General features: G+C 41.8%; 1 protein-coding gene across 3 annotated transcripts in view; it reads left to right on the top strand.

The window, feature by feature from the left end:
- The window catches only part of ARMC2 (armadillo repeat containing 2), a 267447-nt gene that overhangs the window by 103889 nt on the left and 150599 nt on the right, over positions 1 to 12959 (top strand). For all 3 annotated transcript variants that reach the window (XM_089664810.1, XM_089664796.1, XM_089664802.1), the window contains one exon: positions 3116 to 3188. In XM_089664810.1, the coding sequence (XP_089520936.1) occupies positions 3116 to 3188 (73 nt within the window). The remainder of the gene's footprint in view (positions 1 to 3115; positions 3189 to 12959) is intronic.

Raw genomic sequence — 12959 nt, 5'->3', positions numbered from 1 at the left:
TGATTTGGAAAGAATTTATTTGCAAATTATGGTGGAAAATAAGTATTTGGTCAATATCAAAAGTTCTTCTCAAGACTTTGTTATATATCCTTTGTTGGAAATGACAGAGGTCAAACGTTTCCTGTAAGTCTTCACAAGGTTGGCACACACTGTTGCTGGTATGTTGGCCCATTCCTCCATGCAGATCTCCTCTAGAGCAGTGATGTTTTGGGGCTGTCGCTGGGCAACACGGACTTTCAACTCCCTCCAAAGGTTTTCTATGGGGTTGAGATCTGGAGACTGGCTAGGCGACTCCAGGACCTTGAAATGCTTCTTACGAAGCCACTCCTTTGTTGCCCGGGCGGTATGTTTGGGATCATTGTCATGTTGGAAGACCCAGCCACGTTTCATCTTCAATGCCCTTGCTGATGGAAGGAGGTTTGCACTCAAAATCTCACGATACATGGCCCCATTCATTCTGTCCTGTACATGGATCAGTCGTCCTGGTCCCTTTGTGGAGAAACAGCCCCAAAGCATGATGTTGCCACCCCCCATGCTTCACAGTAGGTATGGTGTTCTTTGGATGCAACTCAGCATTCTCTCACCTCCAAACACGATGAGTTGTGTTTCTACCAAACAGTTCTATTTTGGTTTCATCTGACCATATGACATTCTCCCAATCCTCTTCTGGATCATCCAAATGCTTTCTAGCAAACTTCAGACGGGCCCGGACATGTACTGGCTTAAGCAGGGGGACACGTCTGGCACTTCAGGATCTGAGTCCCTGGCGGCGTAGTGTGTTACTGATGGTAGCCTTTGTTACGTTGGTCCCAGCTTTCTGCAGGTCATTCACTAGGTCCCCCCGTGTGGTCCTGGGATTTTTGCTCACCGTTCTTGTGATCATTTTGACCCCACGGGGTGAGATCTTGCGTGGAGCCCCAGATCGAGGGAGATTATCAGTGGTCTTGTATGTCTTCCATTTTCTAATTATTGCTCCCACAGTTGATTTGTTCACACCGCTGCTTGCCTATTGCAGATTCAGTCTTCGCAGCCTGGTTCAGGTCTACAATTTTGTTTCTGGTGTCCTTCGACAGCTCTTTGGTCTTCACCATAGTGGAGTTTGGAGTGTGACTGTTTGAGGTTGTGGACAGGTGTCTTTTATACTGATAACAAGTTCAAACAGGTGCCATTGATACAGGTAATGAGTGCAGGACAAGAGGAGCCTCTTAAAGAAGAGGGTACAGGTCTGTGGGAGCCAGAAATCTTGCTTGTTTGTAGGTGGTGACCAAATACTTATTTTCCACCATAATTTGCAAATAAATTCTTTCCAAATCAGCCAATGTGATTGCCTGGATTTTTTTTCTCATTTTGTCTCTCATAGTTGAGGTCTACCTATGATGCCATTTACAGGCCTCTCTCATCTTTTTAAGTGGGAGAACTTGCACAATTGGTGGCTGACTAAATACTTTTTTGCCCCACTGTATATGTAAGCCCTAACAATGAACTTTTCTTATCTTTTGGTCTGTTAAATTTAGCTTTGTAAGGTTTTGGATTTGTGGAGTCGCAGTAAGTACAGAAGTAAAGAGTGTTTGGTTATATCTTTTGACAAGTGTAAAAAAAAAAAAATGTTTTTATCCTGCTTGAAATCGAGTGCTGACCTGTGTCCCATGGATTCTGCTCTGGATTCTACCTCAAGCAGTCTCATCAGTCCTGCTCAGCTCAGCTTCCCCGATATGCTATGGAAGTGAGTGGGGGTGGTGTTGTGTAGTCCTGTACTAGGGTGACAATGTTGTACCTCTATGGATACAGTTCAAAAGATTAGCATTGTCGCCCTAGGACAGGAAGTGTGTTTCTGGCAGGATCATACATTTTAATCTAAGTAAATCTAATTTTATAAGTAATTTTACGAGCGATCTTTAAGGATTTTCCCGGTCAGCAGTACACAGAGATTACTGCTAGTAGCTGTAGCTGCTGGAAGTAATCATATGTAAAACATCCGACAGGCTGGTTGTACCCAAGTTGATCGATAGATTGACTTGGCTACAATCTGCCTGCCCATGCATAGATCAAATCTTGGCCGGTACCTGCTGAATTTTGATATATATCAAAACAACTAAAACAGGTTTGCATCTCATTTTAAAGGATCCATCCACCCAAAAATTACATTTCTTTTATATGTGGAGATTGGTGGGCTGTCTCACTTACAGTCCTCTTTTATTTCTTTGGGGCTCCAGTGGTGAGACCTAACTGCCACTGTTTGTGGCTCTTTTCCTGACCATCTCCTTGTCACGTTCTCCATAATACAAATTACATAAAAATCCAAAAGGCAAAATAGGGCCAAGGATTGAGAACTCAAGCACAGATATCTTGCCACCACAGTCTACATTAGATAAAAGACATACAAAATAATAATAAAAATAAAAGTCTGAAATTTAAAGTGTTCCTAAACTCAGAACACTAAAATCAGTCTGTATATGCAGGAAAGCATTGTGCTTGCTATACTCACTGTGAAACCTAAGGGGTTAATCCTCTGCATTGTTTAAAAATGCTGTTTGATCCTGACTTCTCTGATCCTCCTTTTCTTCCAGTATTTCCCTCTTATCTCCTGATAAGACATATGTGTGGAGACACTCTGCCTACGCTCAGTTTAGTGTGTATTGCTAGAGAGGTTTTTTTTTCTTTGGAGAGTTCATGTGATCAGCACAGTCCAGACAGAGGTCAGGGGTTTTGTATCCTCCTAGAGCAGAAAGAAAACTCCTCCTACAAGCTTTAACATGTGCTCTGCTGGAGACTGATAGTCACAAGATTGCCCTAACTGCTGATCGGAAAAGTTATTTAGTAGTTTAAATTTACTAAAATAATTGCATTTCCATGTAGTGTGTACTGTGGGAGACCATATAAAGTGAATGCAGGGTCCTGGGGTTAGTAACTCTTTAAGCTTTGGGTGGTCTCACTTTCTAAAAGTCTATTAGTGACTAATAAACAGAAGTATATTGAGATGGTTTATTGGTGTCATGTTTTGTTCCGTAGAGTCCATAATCCAGCAATGAAGCATTTTCAAAGCCTTCACATTTTCCTGTTATTTTGTCCTACCTATTTTTGTTTTCAGTCACAATGCTTTCTTTTTTTCCCCTAGCTTACATGCCACCAACTTTGATTCCTCTGACTCAAGACCAGTGTCTGGAACACGTTTGAGTCCCTTGCCACATGTAAGTTGATGAGTGCTTTCAGTATGATTCATTACTATGTCATTGAGCTAGAAAATAAATAGGTTGCTGCTGTACCAAGGCAATATAATATAACAATTAACAGACCTATTGCTTATATTCCCCAGTTTTGTATTCTCTTCATATGATGGATCTTAATGTCCCTTATACAAATCAAATGAAATTTAAATGTTGGCATTTTACTAACCTCCACATTTCAGCTAACATTTTTTCAGTATTGGTCAGATAATTAGTTGACTTCTGAGTGTTTTCTATGTGTAATGTTTACATTATTCTCTCTCTCTTAGTATGCATACAGTTGCAAGAAAAAGGTTCTTAAGCCCTTAAAGTAGAACAATTTTCAGAACTTTGTTTTTCATTTTGGATAGAGCAAGGGAGGGTTATAACCCCTGTCAATTTTTTATTTGCTATTTGTGTCCAATTGAGGAGATTTCCTTCACTTTCTGTCCTATAGTCAAAACAGGAAGTGAGAGGAATCATTGCAAATTAAATAATTTCAAATTAAGGGAAATACCTTTGGGACCCATTGGAACATTTCCACCATGTTACTTTCCTGGGGACAACACAGCATTTGGGATTTTCTTTTACTTTCACTTTCAATGATAATGGTAAACAGGACAAAGAGAGAGGGTGAATCTACCTAAGGAGAGCACAGACAGCAATAAAAACTGAGGTGTTGTAATCCATCTCTGCTCTATCCAAAGCTAAAAATAAAGGTTTTGCCTTTAGTTACATTATACTATAATAATTACCTGGATTTCTAAGTCAATGACTTCTAGCATCAAGCCTGATATTTAAATAGAACACAGTAATATACAAAAAATCTGCTTGAAATAGCACACTTTTTTTTCAACATTCATTTCTTTACTGAATGCAGTGTTTCAACATGTACACTCCCAGCTAGAAAATATATGTGCAAACTCATGTTTATTAACTTTTAGAACCTCCTTTTTACAATCATAATGTCCCTTAAACTATGTAATCATATGTAAACCTTTATTGTAGTTTCTAATCTGACAATGGATAGAATGCATTTTGGCCCATTCTTGTGTACAAAATTGTTTCAGTTCATTGCTATTTCTAAGATGCATTGCAAGAACACCTGTCTTCAGACCATGCCGCAGCATACCCGTCAAGATAAGATTTGGACTGAGATACTGTACTTCTTTTTTAGAAGTCATGATATTTACTGCTGTGTTTTGGATCATTCGTGTTCACCCGAGTCCTATTACAGATGATTTTCACCCACCTATTCCCTCCCATTTTCTTTTCTATCCCTGCTTACCTGGTGGTGTGTTGAGTACATCTCAGATACCCACCCAGAGGATTCAGCATTGTCCCACTGAAATACTCTAGTATTCTGCTTTCGCTCGGTCCCGCATCGCCATGTTGTTTGATGTCATTGGGAGACCCGCTGGTTTCACTGGGCATGTTCTCCCCCATCCTCTTTTCTGAAAAAAGGACTATGCCTCCTGGGGTATGTGACATACATATCCCTGGAGGCATAGCGAGTACTGTGTATGCCATTTGCCTAGGTGAATGGCATGCATAGTGGGCTTCTCTTTTTTTTTTTTATTGAAAAAAGTATACAAACAGAAAAGGGGAGGAGGGGTGGCGAGGAGAGAAGCATTTACACATGGTGAAGATCCACTTCAGATGATGCACTACCATTCTATTTTCCTTTAAAATTCCTTGATATAATTTTATTTCACACCCATCCACAGACTATTAGATATTGTGGAATATCCCGGAGGGTCTTTTTCAAGCATAAAATGATGAGTAGTGTCACTGGGACACCAGTAGGTACAGAATAAACTTTGTCACATGGGCAAGGTAATGTTTTAGAGTCTTAAAACAAATAAAAACCTTTGTTAGTCTATAGTGACTTTTAGTGACTCAGAATACTTGTTTTCCTCGTGCAACAAATAAAGAGCTTATTCCTGGCACTATTTATGATGATTTATTTGCAGCACACTGATTCCAAAGAAGAATACCAGAAAAACACCAGTGGGAAGGACTTTATAGGCACATTACAATAATACAGAACAATACAAAGCGGTGTGCTGGAGCTGACATCGCTGGGCAATGGCGATCGCTGGGTGACGGCCAGGGCCTGGTGATCAACAGCTGTAGCTGCCAATGGTCCCTCTCAGAAAAAACAAAATCGCATACGGTGGATATAAAAAGTCTACACACCCCTGTTAAAATGTCAGGTTTCTGTGATGTAAAAAAATGAGACAAAGATAAATCATTTCAGAACTTTTTCCACCTTTAATGTGACCTATAAATTGTACAACTCAATGGAAAAAGAAACTGAAATCTTTTAGGCGGGGAAGTAAACATAAAAAACTAAAATAATGTGGTTGCATAAGTGTGCACACCCTCTTATAACTGAGGATGTAGCTGTGTTCAGAATTAAGCAATCACATTCAAAATCATGTTAAGTAGGAGTCAGTACACACCTGCATCATTTAAAGTGCCTCTGATTAACCCCAAATAAAGTTCAGCTGTTCTAGTAGGTCTTTCCTGACATTTTCTTAGTCGCATCCTACAGCAAAAGCCATGGTCTCCGCAGAGAGCTTCCAAAGCATCAGAGAGATCTCATTGTTAAAAGGTATCAGTCAGGAGAAGGGTACAAAAGAATTTCCAAGGTATTAGATATACCATGGAATACAGTGAAGACAGTCATCATCAAGTGCAGAAAATATGGCGCAACAGTGACATTACCAAAAACTGGACGTCCCTCCAAAATTGGTGAAAAGACGAGAAGAAAACTGGTCTGGGAGGCTGCCAAGAGGCCTACAGCAACAGTGAAGGAGCTGCAGGAATATCTGGCAAGTACTGGCTGTGTGGTACATGTGACAACAATCTCCTGTATTCTTCCTATGTCTGGGCTATGGGGTAGTGTGGCAAGACGGAAGCCTTTTCTTACGAAGAAAAACATCTAAGCCTGGCTACATTTTGCAAAAACACACCTGAAGTCTCCCAAAAGCATGTGAGAAAAGGTGTTATTGTCTGATGAAACCAAGATTGAACTTTCTGGCCATAATTCCAAAAGATATGTTTGGTGCAAAAACAACACTGCATATCACTAAAAGAACGCCATATCCACAGTGAAGCATGGTGATAGCACCATCATGCTTTGGGGCTGTTTTTCCTCACTGGAACTGGGGCCTTAGTCAATGTAGAGGGAATTATGAACAGTTCCAAATACCAGCCAATATTGGCACAAAACCTTCAGGCTTCTGCTAGAAAGCTGAACATGAAGTGGAACTTCATATTTCAGCCTGACAATGACCCAAAGCATACATCCAAATCCACAAAGGAATGGTTTCACTAGAAGAAGATTAAAGTTTTGGAATGGTCCCAGCCAGAGCCCTGAATCTGATCGCAAATCTGTAGGGTGATCTGAAGAGGCCTGTGCACAGGAGATACCCTTGCAATCTGACAGATTTGGAGTGTTTTTGCAAGGAAGAGTGGGCAAATATTGCCAAGTCAAGATGTGCCATTCTGATAGACTCATACCCAAAAAGATTGAGTGCTGTAATAAAATCAAAAGATGCTTCAACAAAGTATTAGTTTAAGGGTGTGCACACTTATGCAACCATATTATTTTAGTTTTTTACTTCCCTGCACTTAAAAGATTTCAATTCATTGTTCAACTGAGTTGTACAGTTTATAGGTTACATTTAAGGTGGAAAAAGTTCTGAAATGATTTATCTTTGTCTCATTTTTTTACATCACAGAAACCTGACATTTTAACAGGTGTCTGTAGACTTTTTATATCCACTGTATATATACGTGATTTTGCGCAGCCCTGCCGCCCTGTAGCAGTAGTTCTGTTATAGGGTAGTCATAAAGCAGTTAATGATGGAGGCTGTGTTATCTGGGCTCTGTGCAGATCTTACCTGGGACATGCTGCCTCCTTTTGGGGACGTGAGGCGCTTTCCCCCCTCCCCCCCTTGCTTGAATATCATATAGACATGGACTGTTGGGGTGGAGATGGTGGTGCTCCTGTTACAGGGATAGATATACTTCCCATTTTTTGGTGCCAACTGTCCTGGTTGTGAGCTGTTACCTACTTTTAGACGAAGGCAGCCCTCCTACACCCACCTTTAATGGATCCGTTGTGCACTGTAGTCTCCTGTTGACCTAGGTTCCCTTGTAGTTGGTGGACGGTTATGTCCTCTGGGAGTACCCGTGGAGCCTAGGTCCCCGAGGGTTCCATTCTTGCACCCTTGGTTGACCATATCTGTGCTAGTGATGGCCACTTTAGGTTCCACATCCCTCTGTTTTACTGCTTCCCAGATCATGCTTGAATAGCCGGTTTGCCCTGGTTCTTCCTCTCCTTTTGGGTGGGACTTTGGTTCTGTCCCGATTGCAGAGGACACTGCTAGGCCTCAGGAGATATAACTGGCAGTTATAGCTGAGTTGTGCCCAGGTAGGCAAGTTTATCGCTCTATATAGTTATAAGTTACTATTGCCATATTTCTTTTTGGGCTGGTGTCATTTCATGCTGTTGTGTATATATGATCTGTATGGAGTGTCAGCTAGCCTAGGTTGAAGACGCCAGGAGCTCTCTCTCTCTTTGTCTAACTACTACCCCCCTTAGGTTGTCACCTACAGTTTCACTCGGTGGAGTCGTGGGTGTCTATAGAGTCTCTCAGCTGTAGCATTTTAAACAGATACAGCTCCTATCGGGCTGTGTCTTGTCGCTTTAAATTCTCTGCTCTCCCTTTTCTTTTCTCTCTCCTTCTCTACTTTTTTCTATCTTCGCTCTTCCCCTTCCTCGGCTTCTTGCTCTTTCCTCTCTTTGGTTCCCACACTCTCCTGTTCTTCTCTTTTCCCTCTCTATTTCTGGTCTGAGGGGATGGTTTCATTCTGCATTGTTTCCCTTAATTTTAAGGGCCTTAACCACTTGCCTACCGGGCACTTTTACCCCCTTCGTGCCCAGGCCAATTTTCAGCTTTCAGCGCTGTCGCACTTTGACAATTGCACAGTCATGCAACATTGTACCTATATGAAATTTTACTTGTTCAAATATTTTATTGCAAGGCAACAAGCCAAAGTTACATGAGAACGAAAAAGGTTACGTATCAGTGGATCAAAGTGTAAGCTCAACAGGCGGGGACCATACAGCGATATTAATGTCACATACATCATACATTCAAGAGGGGTACAGGCAATCCTGTACCTGACATAAAGCAATACATTTAGAGACATATTCAATATACAAATTGGAATTCAAATGAACATATGTCGAGAAATATACATTGATCAATGAGGAATTGGCATCTATTGATGCAAGCAAAAATAGTGGGATGTGAAAAACTGTGGAACAATCCACACTTGAGTGGAGTTATATTATGGGCCCAATATCCCACAAATAATAAGGAATAGGTGGTGACCGCCTCAATCAACATGCAGAAAGGATGAAATTTATAATTATGTCCAGTCTATCTGTAAACTTGGTGCCTGAAGGAAAGGAAGAGTTAGCGGAAAGGACAGAAAGGTGAGTTTAGATGGAGAGAAAAAGCGAGAGGGGGTGGAGAAGAACAGGGGGGAATAAGGACTAAGGGAAGGGAGGAGGGGGAGCACAGAATGGGATTGGGGAAAGAAAAGACGAATAGGTAGGGAGGAAATAACGGGGAGGGGGGAAGGAGTAGTTACAGTTGTGCTCAAAATAATAGCAGTCAGACATCACTTACCTGATCAATCACTGTTTTTGGTAGAAATGATATTTCTACATGGCAAATAATTTACTAGCAGGTGTAGTAGAGTAATAGAAATCCAACAGTCATGACATGCATGCTGCTGATTCTGTGTAATTGAATAACTAATTGAAAGGGGCATGTTCAAAATAATAGCAGTGTGGAGTTCTATTAGTGAGGTCATTCATTCTTTGAAAAACAGGTGTCAATTATTGCCCTTATTTAAGGAAGGAAGGCAGCAAATGTTGTACATGCTGGTTACAGTGCATTTCTCTCTGAAATTCTGAGAAAAATGGGTCGTTCCAGACATTGTTCAGAAGAACAGCATACCTTGATTAAAAAGTTGATTGGAGAGGGGAAAACATATAAAGAAGTGCAGAAAATGATAACCTGCTCATCTAAAATGATCACAAATGCTTTAAAATGGCAACCAAAACCTGAAAGACGTGGAAGAAAGCGAACAACTACCATTCGAATGGATAGAAGAATAGCCAAAATGGCAAGGACTCAGCCAAAAATCAGCTCAAGGAAGATCAAAGAAGGTCTAAAGTTACCTGTGAGTACTGTTACAATTAGAAGACGCCTATGTGAAGCCAAGCTATCTGCAAGAAGCCCCCGCAATGTCCCACTGTTGAAAAAAAGACGTGCTGAAGAGGTTACAATTTGCCAAAGAGCACATTGACTGGCCTAAAGAGAAATGGCGCAACATTTTGTGGACTGATGAAAATAAGATTGTTCTTTTTTTGGGTCTAGTGGCCAGAGACAGTTTGTCAGACGACCCCCAAACACTGAATTCAAGGCACAGTACACTGTGAAGACAGTGAAGCATGGTTGCACAAGCATCATGATATGGGGATGTTTCTCATACTACGGTGTTGGGCCTATTTATCGCATACCAGGGATCATGGATCAGTTTGAATACATCAGAATACTTGAAGAGGTCATGCTGCCTTATGCTGAAGAGAAAATGCCCTTGAAATGGGTGTTCCAACAAGAAAACGACCCCAAAGACACCAGTAAACGCTATAACATCTTGGTTCCAGACCAACAAGATTAACGTTATGGAGTGGCCAGCCCAATCCCCGGATCTTAATCCAATAGAAAACTTGTGGGGTGACATCAAAAATGCAGTTTCTGAGGCAAAACCAAGAAATAGAGAAGAACTGTGGAATGTAGTCCAATCATCCTGGGCTGGAATACCTGTTTACAGGTGCCAGAAGTTGGTTGACTCCATGCAACACAGATGTATAGCAGTTCTCAGAAACAGTGGTTATACAACTAAATAATAAGGGATTCAAAGGAAAGCAAAATCTTCAAACATTTTTCAGTTTATATAGTAAATGTTTGAGTTTGTAAAGAAGAATACAAACACTGCTATTTTTTTTAACAGTCTAATATTCACTTTTCTTCAATTTTTTTAGAGGAACAACACAAATTTGATATATTTTTCTCAATGTTTTGATTTGGAATAGAATGTGTAGTGTTCCCAATGCATTTGTGTGTATGGAAATAAAAGCTATTAGAAAGATTTTGAGCTTTATTCACTTTTTTCAACACACTGCTATTATTTTGAACACAAATGTAGGTAGAAGAGAGTCGTAGGGGGTAGAGAGACAGCCCCGAGGGTAAGTGAGGTTCCTAGGTGGTGTGGGGGCCCAAGAACATAATTGATCCTAACACGGAAAAAGTAAGGAATCATCAAAGTCGGGTGGCAAGCAATGATCCACCCAAGGTTTCCAAAGCTGTTCATATGCACTCACTTTACCTTGAAGGGCTGCTTCAAGCTTAGCATGAACCATGGCTCTCGTAACCCTGTGTTTGACCTCTAGGATGTGGAGGTGAGAGGTTTTCCATTCTTTAGCAATAATTTGCTTTTCCACGGTTGTAACCTGCAGGAAGAGTTTAAAATGCAAACGGGACATATCCTGATGTTTCCTATTAAGGAGGACCGTGACTGGATCTGGCGGTAAAGAGTAAGGGAGCATTGAAGAAAGGATACCAAAAACCTCTGTCCAGAAAATGGTGGCCAGGGGGCAATGCCACCAAATGCGATAAGTGCCAGGGTCTGAGCAGCCTCGAAAGTAGGTTAGGTGGTAAGCTGGGAAAAATTTAGCTATCCGAGCGGGAACCATATACCAGCGCATGAGTACTTTGTAATTAGTTTCTAAGGCCACTATATTTTGCGAAGCCAATTTAGTATTCAACCAGTTATCTTCCCATTCTGGAGGGTCTAGGACCAGACCCAGGTCTCTCTCCCATCTGTTGACATAAGGAATGAGCGGAGGCGGAGACCAGAGATGTGAATAGAGTGTGGAAATCAATCCTTTTGCATGCTGGTCACTCTTGAAAGTTCGCTCAAAATTTAGTAATGAACGGCACAGTGGGATCACTCCGCAAGTTCGATATTAGGAAATGTTTAATTTGTAAGTAACAAAATATCTCTGATCCCGGAAGGCCATAGGATTCACTCAAATGAGGAAATAGCTTGAAGGTGTCTGGGGTCGTCAGTTTGTGCGCCCTCATAAGGCCTCTGTATAACCAGTTGTGGAACATTGAGGGAGAAGCCCAGGCTGGTGCGAATGCAGGGTTGTGGAGAAAGGACAGCATGGCGTTATGAGGAGAGCGCAAGGTGAACTGTGTCTTAAGGGTATCCCAGATAAGCTATGTTTGGTGATTGGGTTTTGGATCGTACGGCGGTCTTGCGGATGAAGCCATAATAAATTCGCTACGGATCACAGTCTACGGCTTCTATAGCAACCCAAAGGGGGATTTCTTGTATCGCGTGGTATTTAGGTAGTTGAGCCAGGTGTGCTGTTTGATAGTATTTAGTGAAATTGGAGAGGCCTAGACCTCCCGCTGTCTTAGAGGAGAAAAGAGTGGTCTTAAAGATTCGTGGCCTAACCTTGCCCCAGACATAGGATTGAGTTCAGAGTTGGAGAATCCTAAGGTAGTAGGAGGGGATCGGTATAGGGAGGACTCGAAAAAGATAGAGTATTTTGGGTAGGATAGACATTTTAACGACAGTGATACGCCCCATCCATGCCAAAGGCAGGGAGGACCAGGAAACCATGAGGTTGGTTAAATGCATCAACATAGGTGGGTAATTGGAGGAAAAAAGAGTTGTTGGATCAGCGGTAAGTTTGATGCCCATGAAGGGTAGGTGATGTGGGGCCCAGGCAAACGGGAGGGTATCCCAGAGTTGTGTGAGGGTAGAGGGAGGCACCGAGATATTAAGTGCCTGAGATTTTTGAGGGTTGATTTGTAAACCAGAGATGATAGAAAAACGGTCCAGAGTGGATAAAAGGCTGGGGGCAGAGGTGAGGGGAATGGTCATAAAGAGGAGGATATCATCTGCAAAGAGTGTTAATTTATGGTGATGGGTTTTCAGCTCAAGCCCCCGGATATCAGGATTATTACATGTAGATTGGGCGAGAGGTTCAATAGTTAGGGCAAAAAGGAGAGGGGACAGGGGACAGCTCTGACGAGTCCCGCGTTGAATTGGGAAAGGGTCAGACTTGTGTCCTGCATATTTCAAGTAAACTTTAGGCAAGGTGTAAAGTGAGGTAACCCAGGTGAGAAAGTGTGACCCAAAGCCCCATTTACGCAGAGTAAATTGTAATTAAGGCCAGGAGACCGCGTCAAAAGCTTTTTTGATGTTGAGAGACACATAACACGCGGGTATACGATGGTTCCTGGCTGCATGGGCGAGTAGGATAGCACGCCGAACTCCATCGCCAGCTGGGTGTTTTATTTGTTGTACTATAAACAAAAAAGAGCAAAAAAAAAAGGTTTTTTTCTTTGTTTCTATTATAAAATTTTGCAAACAGGTAATTTTTCTCCTTCACTGATGTGTGTAATTAAGGCAGCACTGTTGGGCACTGATGGGAACTGATGAGGTGGCACGGACAGGCTGCACTGATGATGCTGCACTGATATGCAGCAATGATGGGCACTGACTGGCAGCACTGACTGGTGGCACTGCTGGGCACTGTCTGGCAGCGCTGCTGGGCACTGTTGGGCATCACTGCTGGGTGCAACTGCT

This window comes from Staurois parvus, unplaced genomic scaffold (assembly GCF_062004578.1).
Source record: "Staurois parvus isolate SC_StPar_1 unplaced genomic scaffold, SC_StPar_1.0 ptg000048l, whole genome shotgun sequence".
Lineage (NCBI taxonomy): Eukaryota > Metazoa > Chordata > Amphibia > Anura > Ranidae > Staurois > Staurois parvus.
Note: the sequence above shows the minus strand (reverse complement) of the source record. Positions and strands in the feature narration are given on the sequence as shown.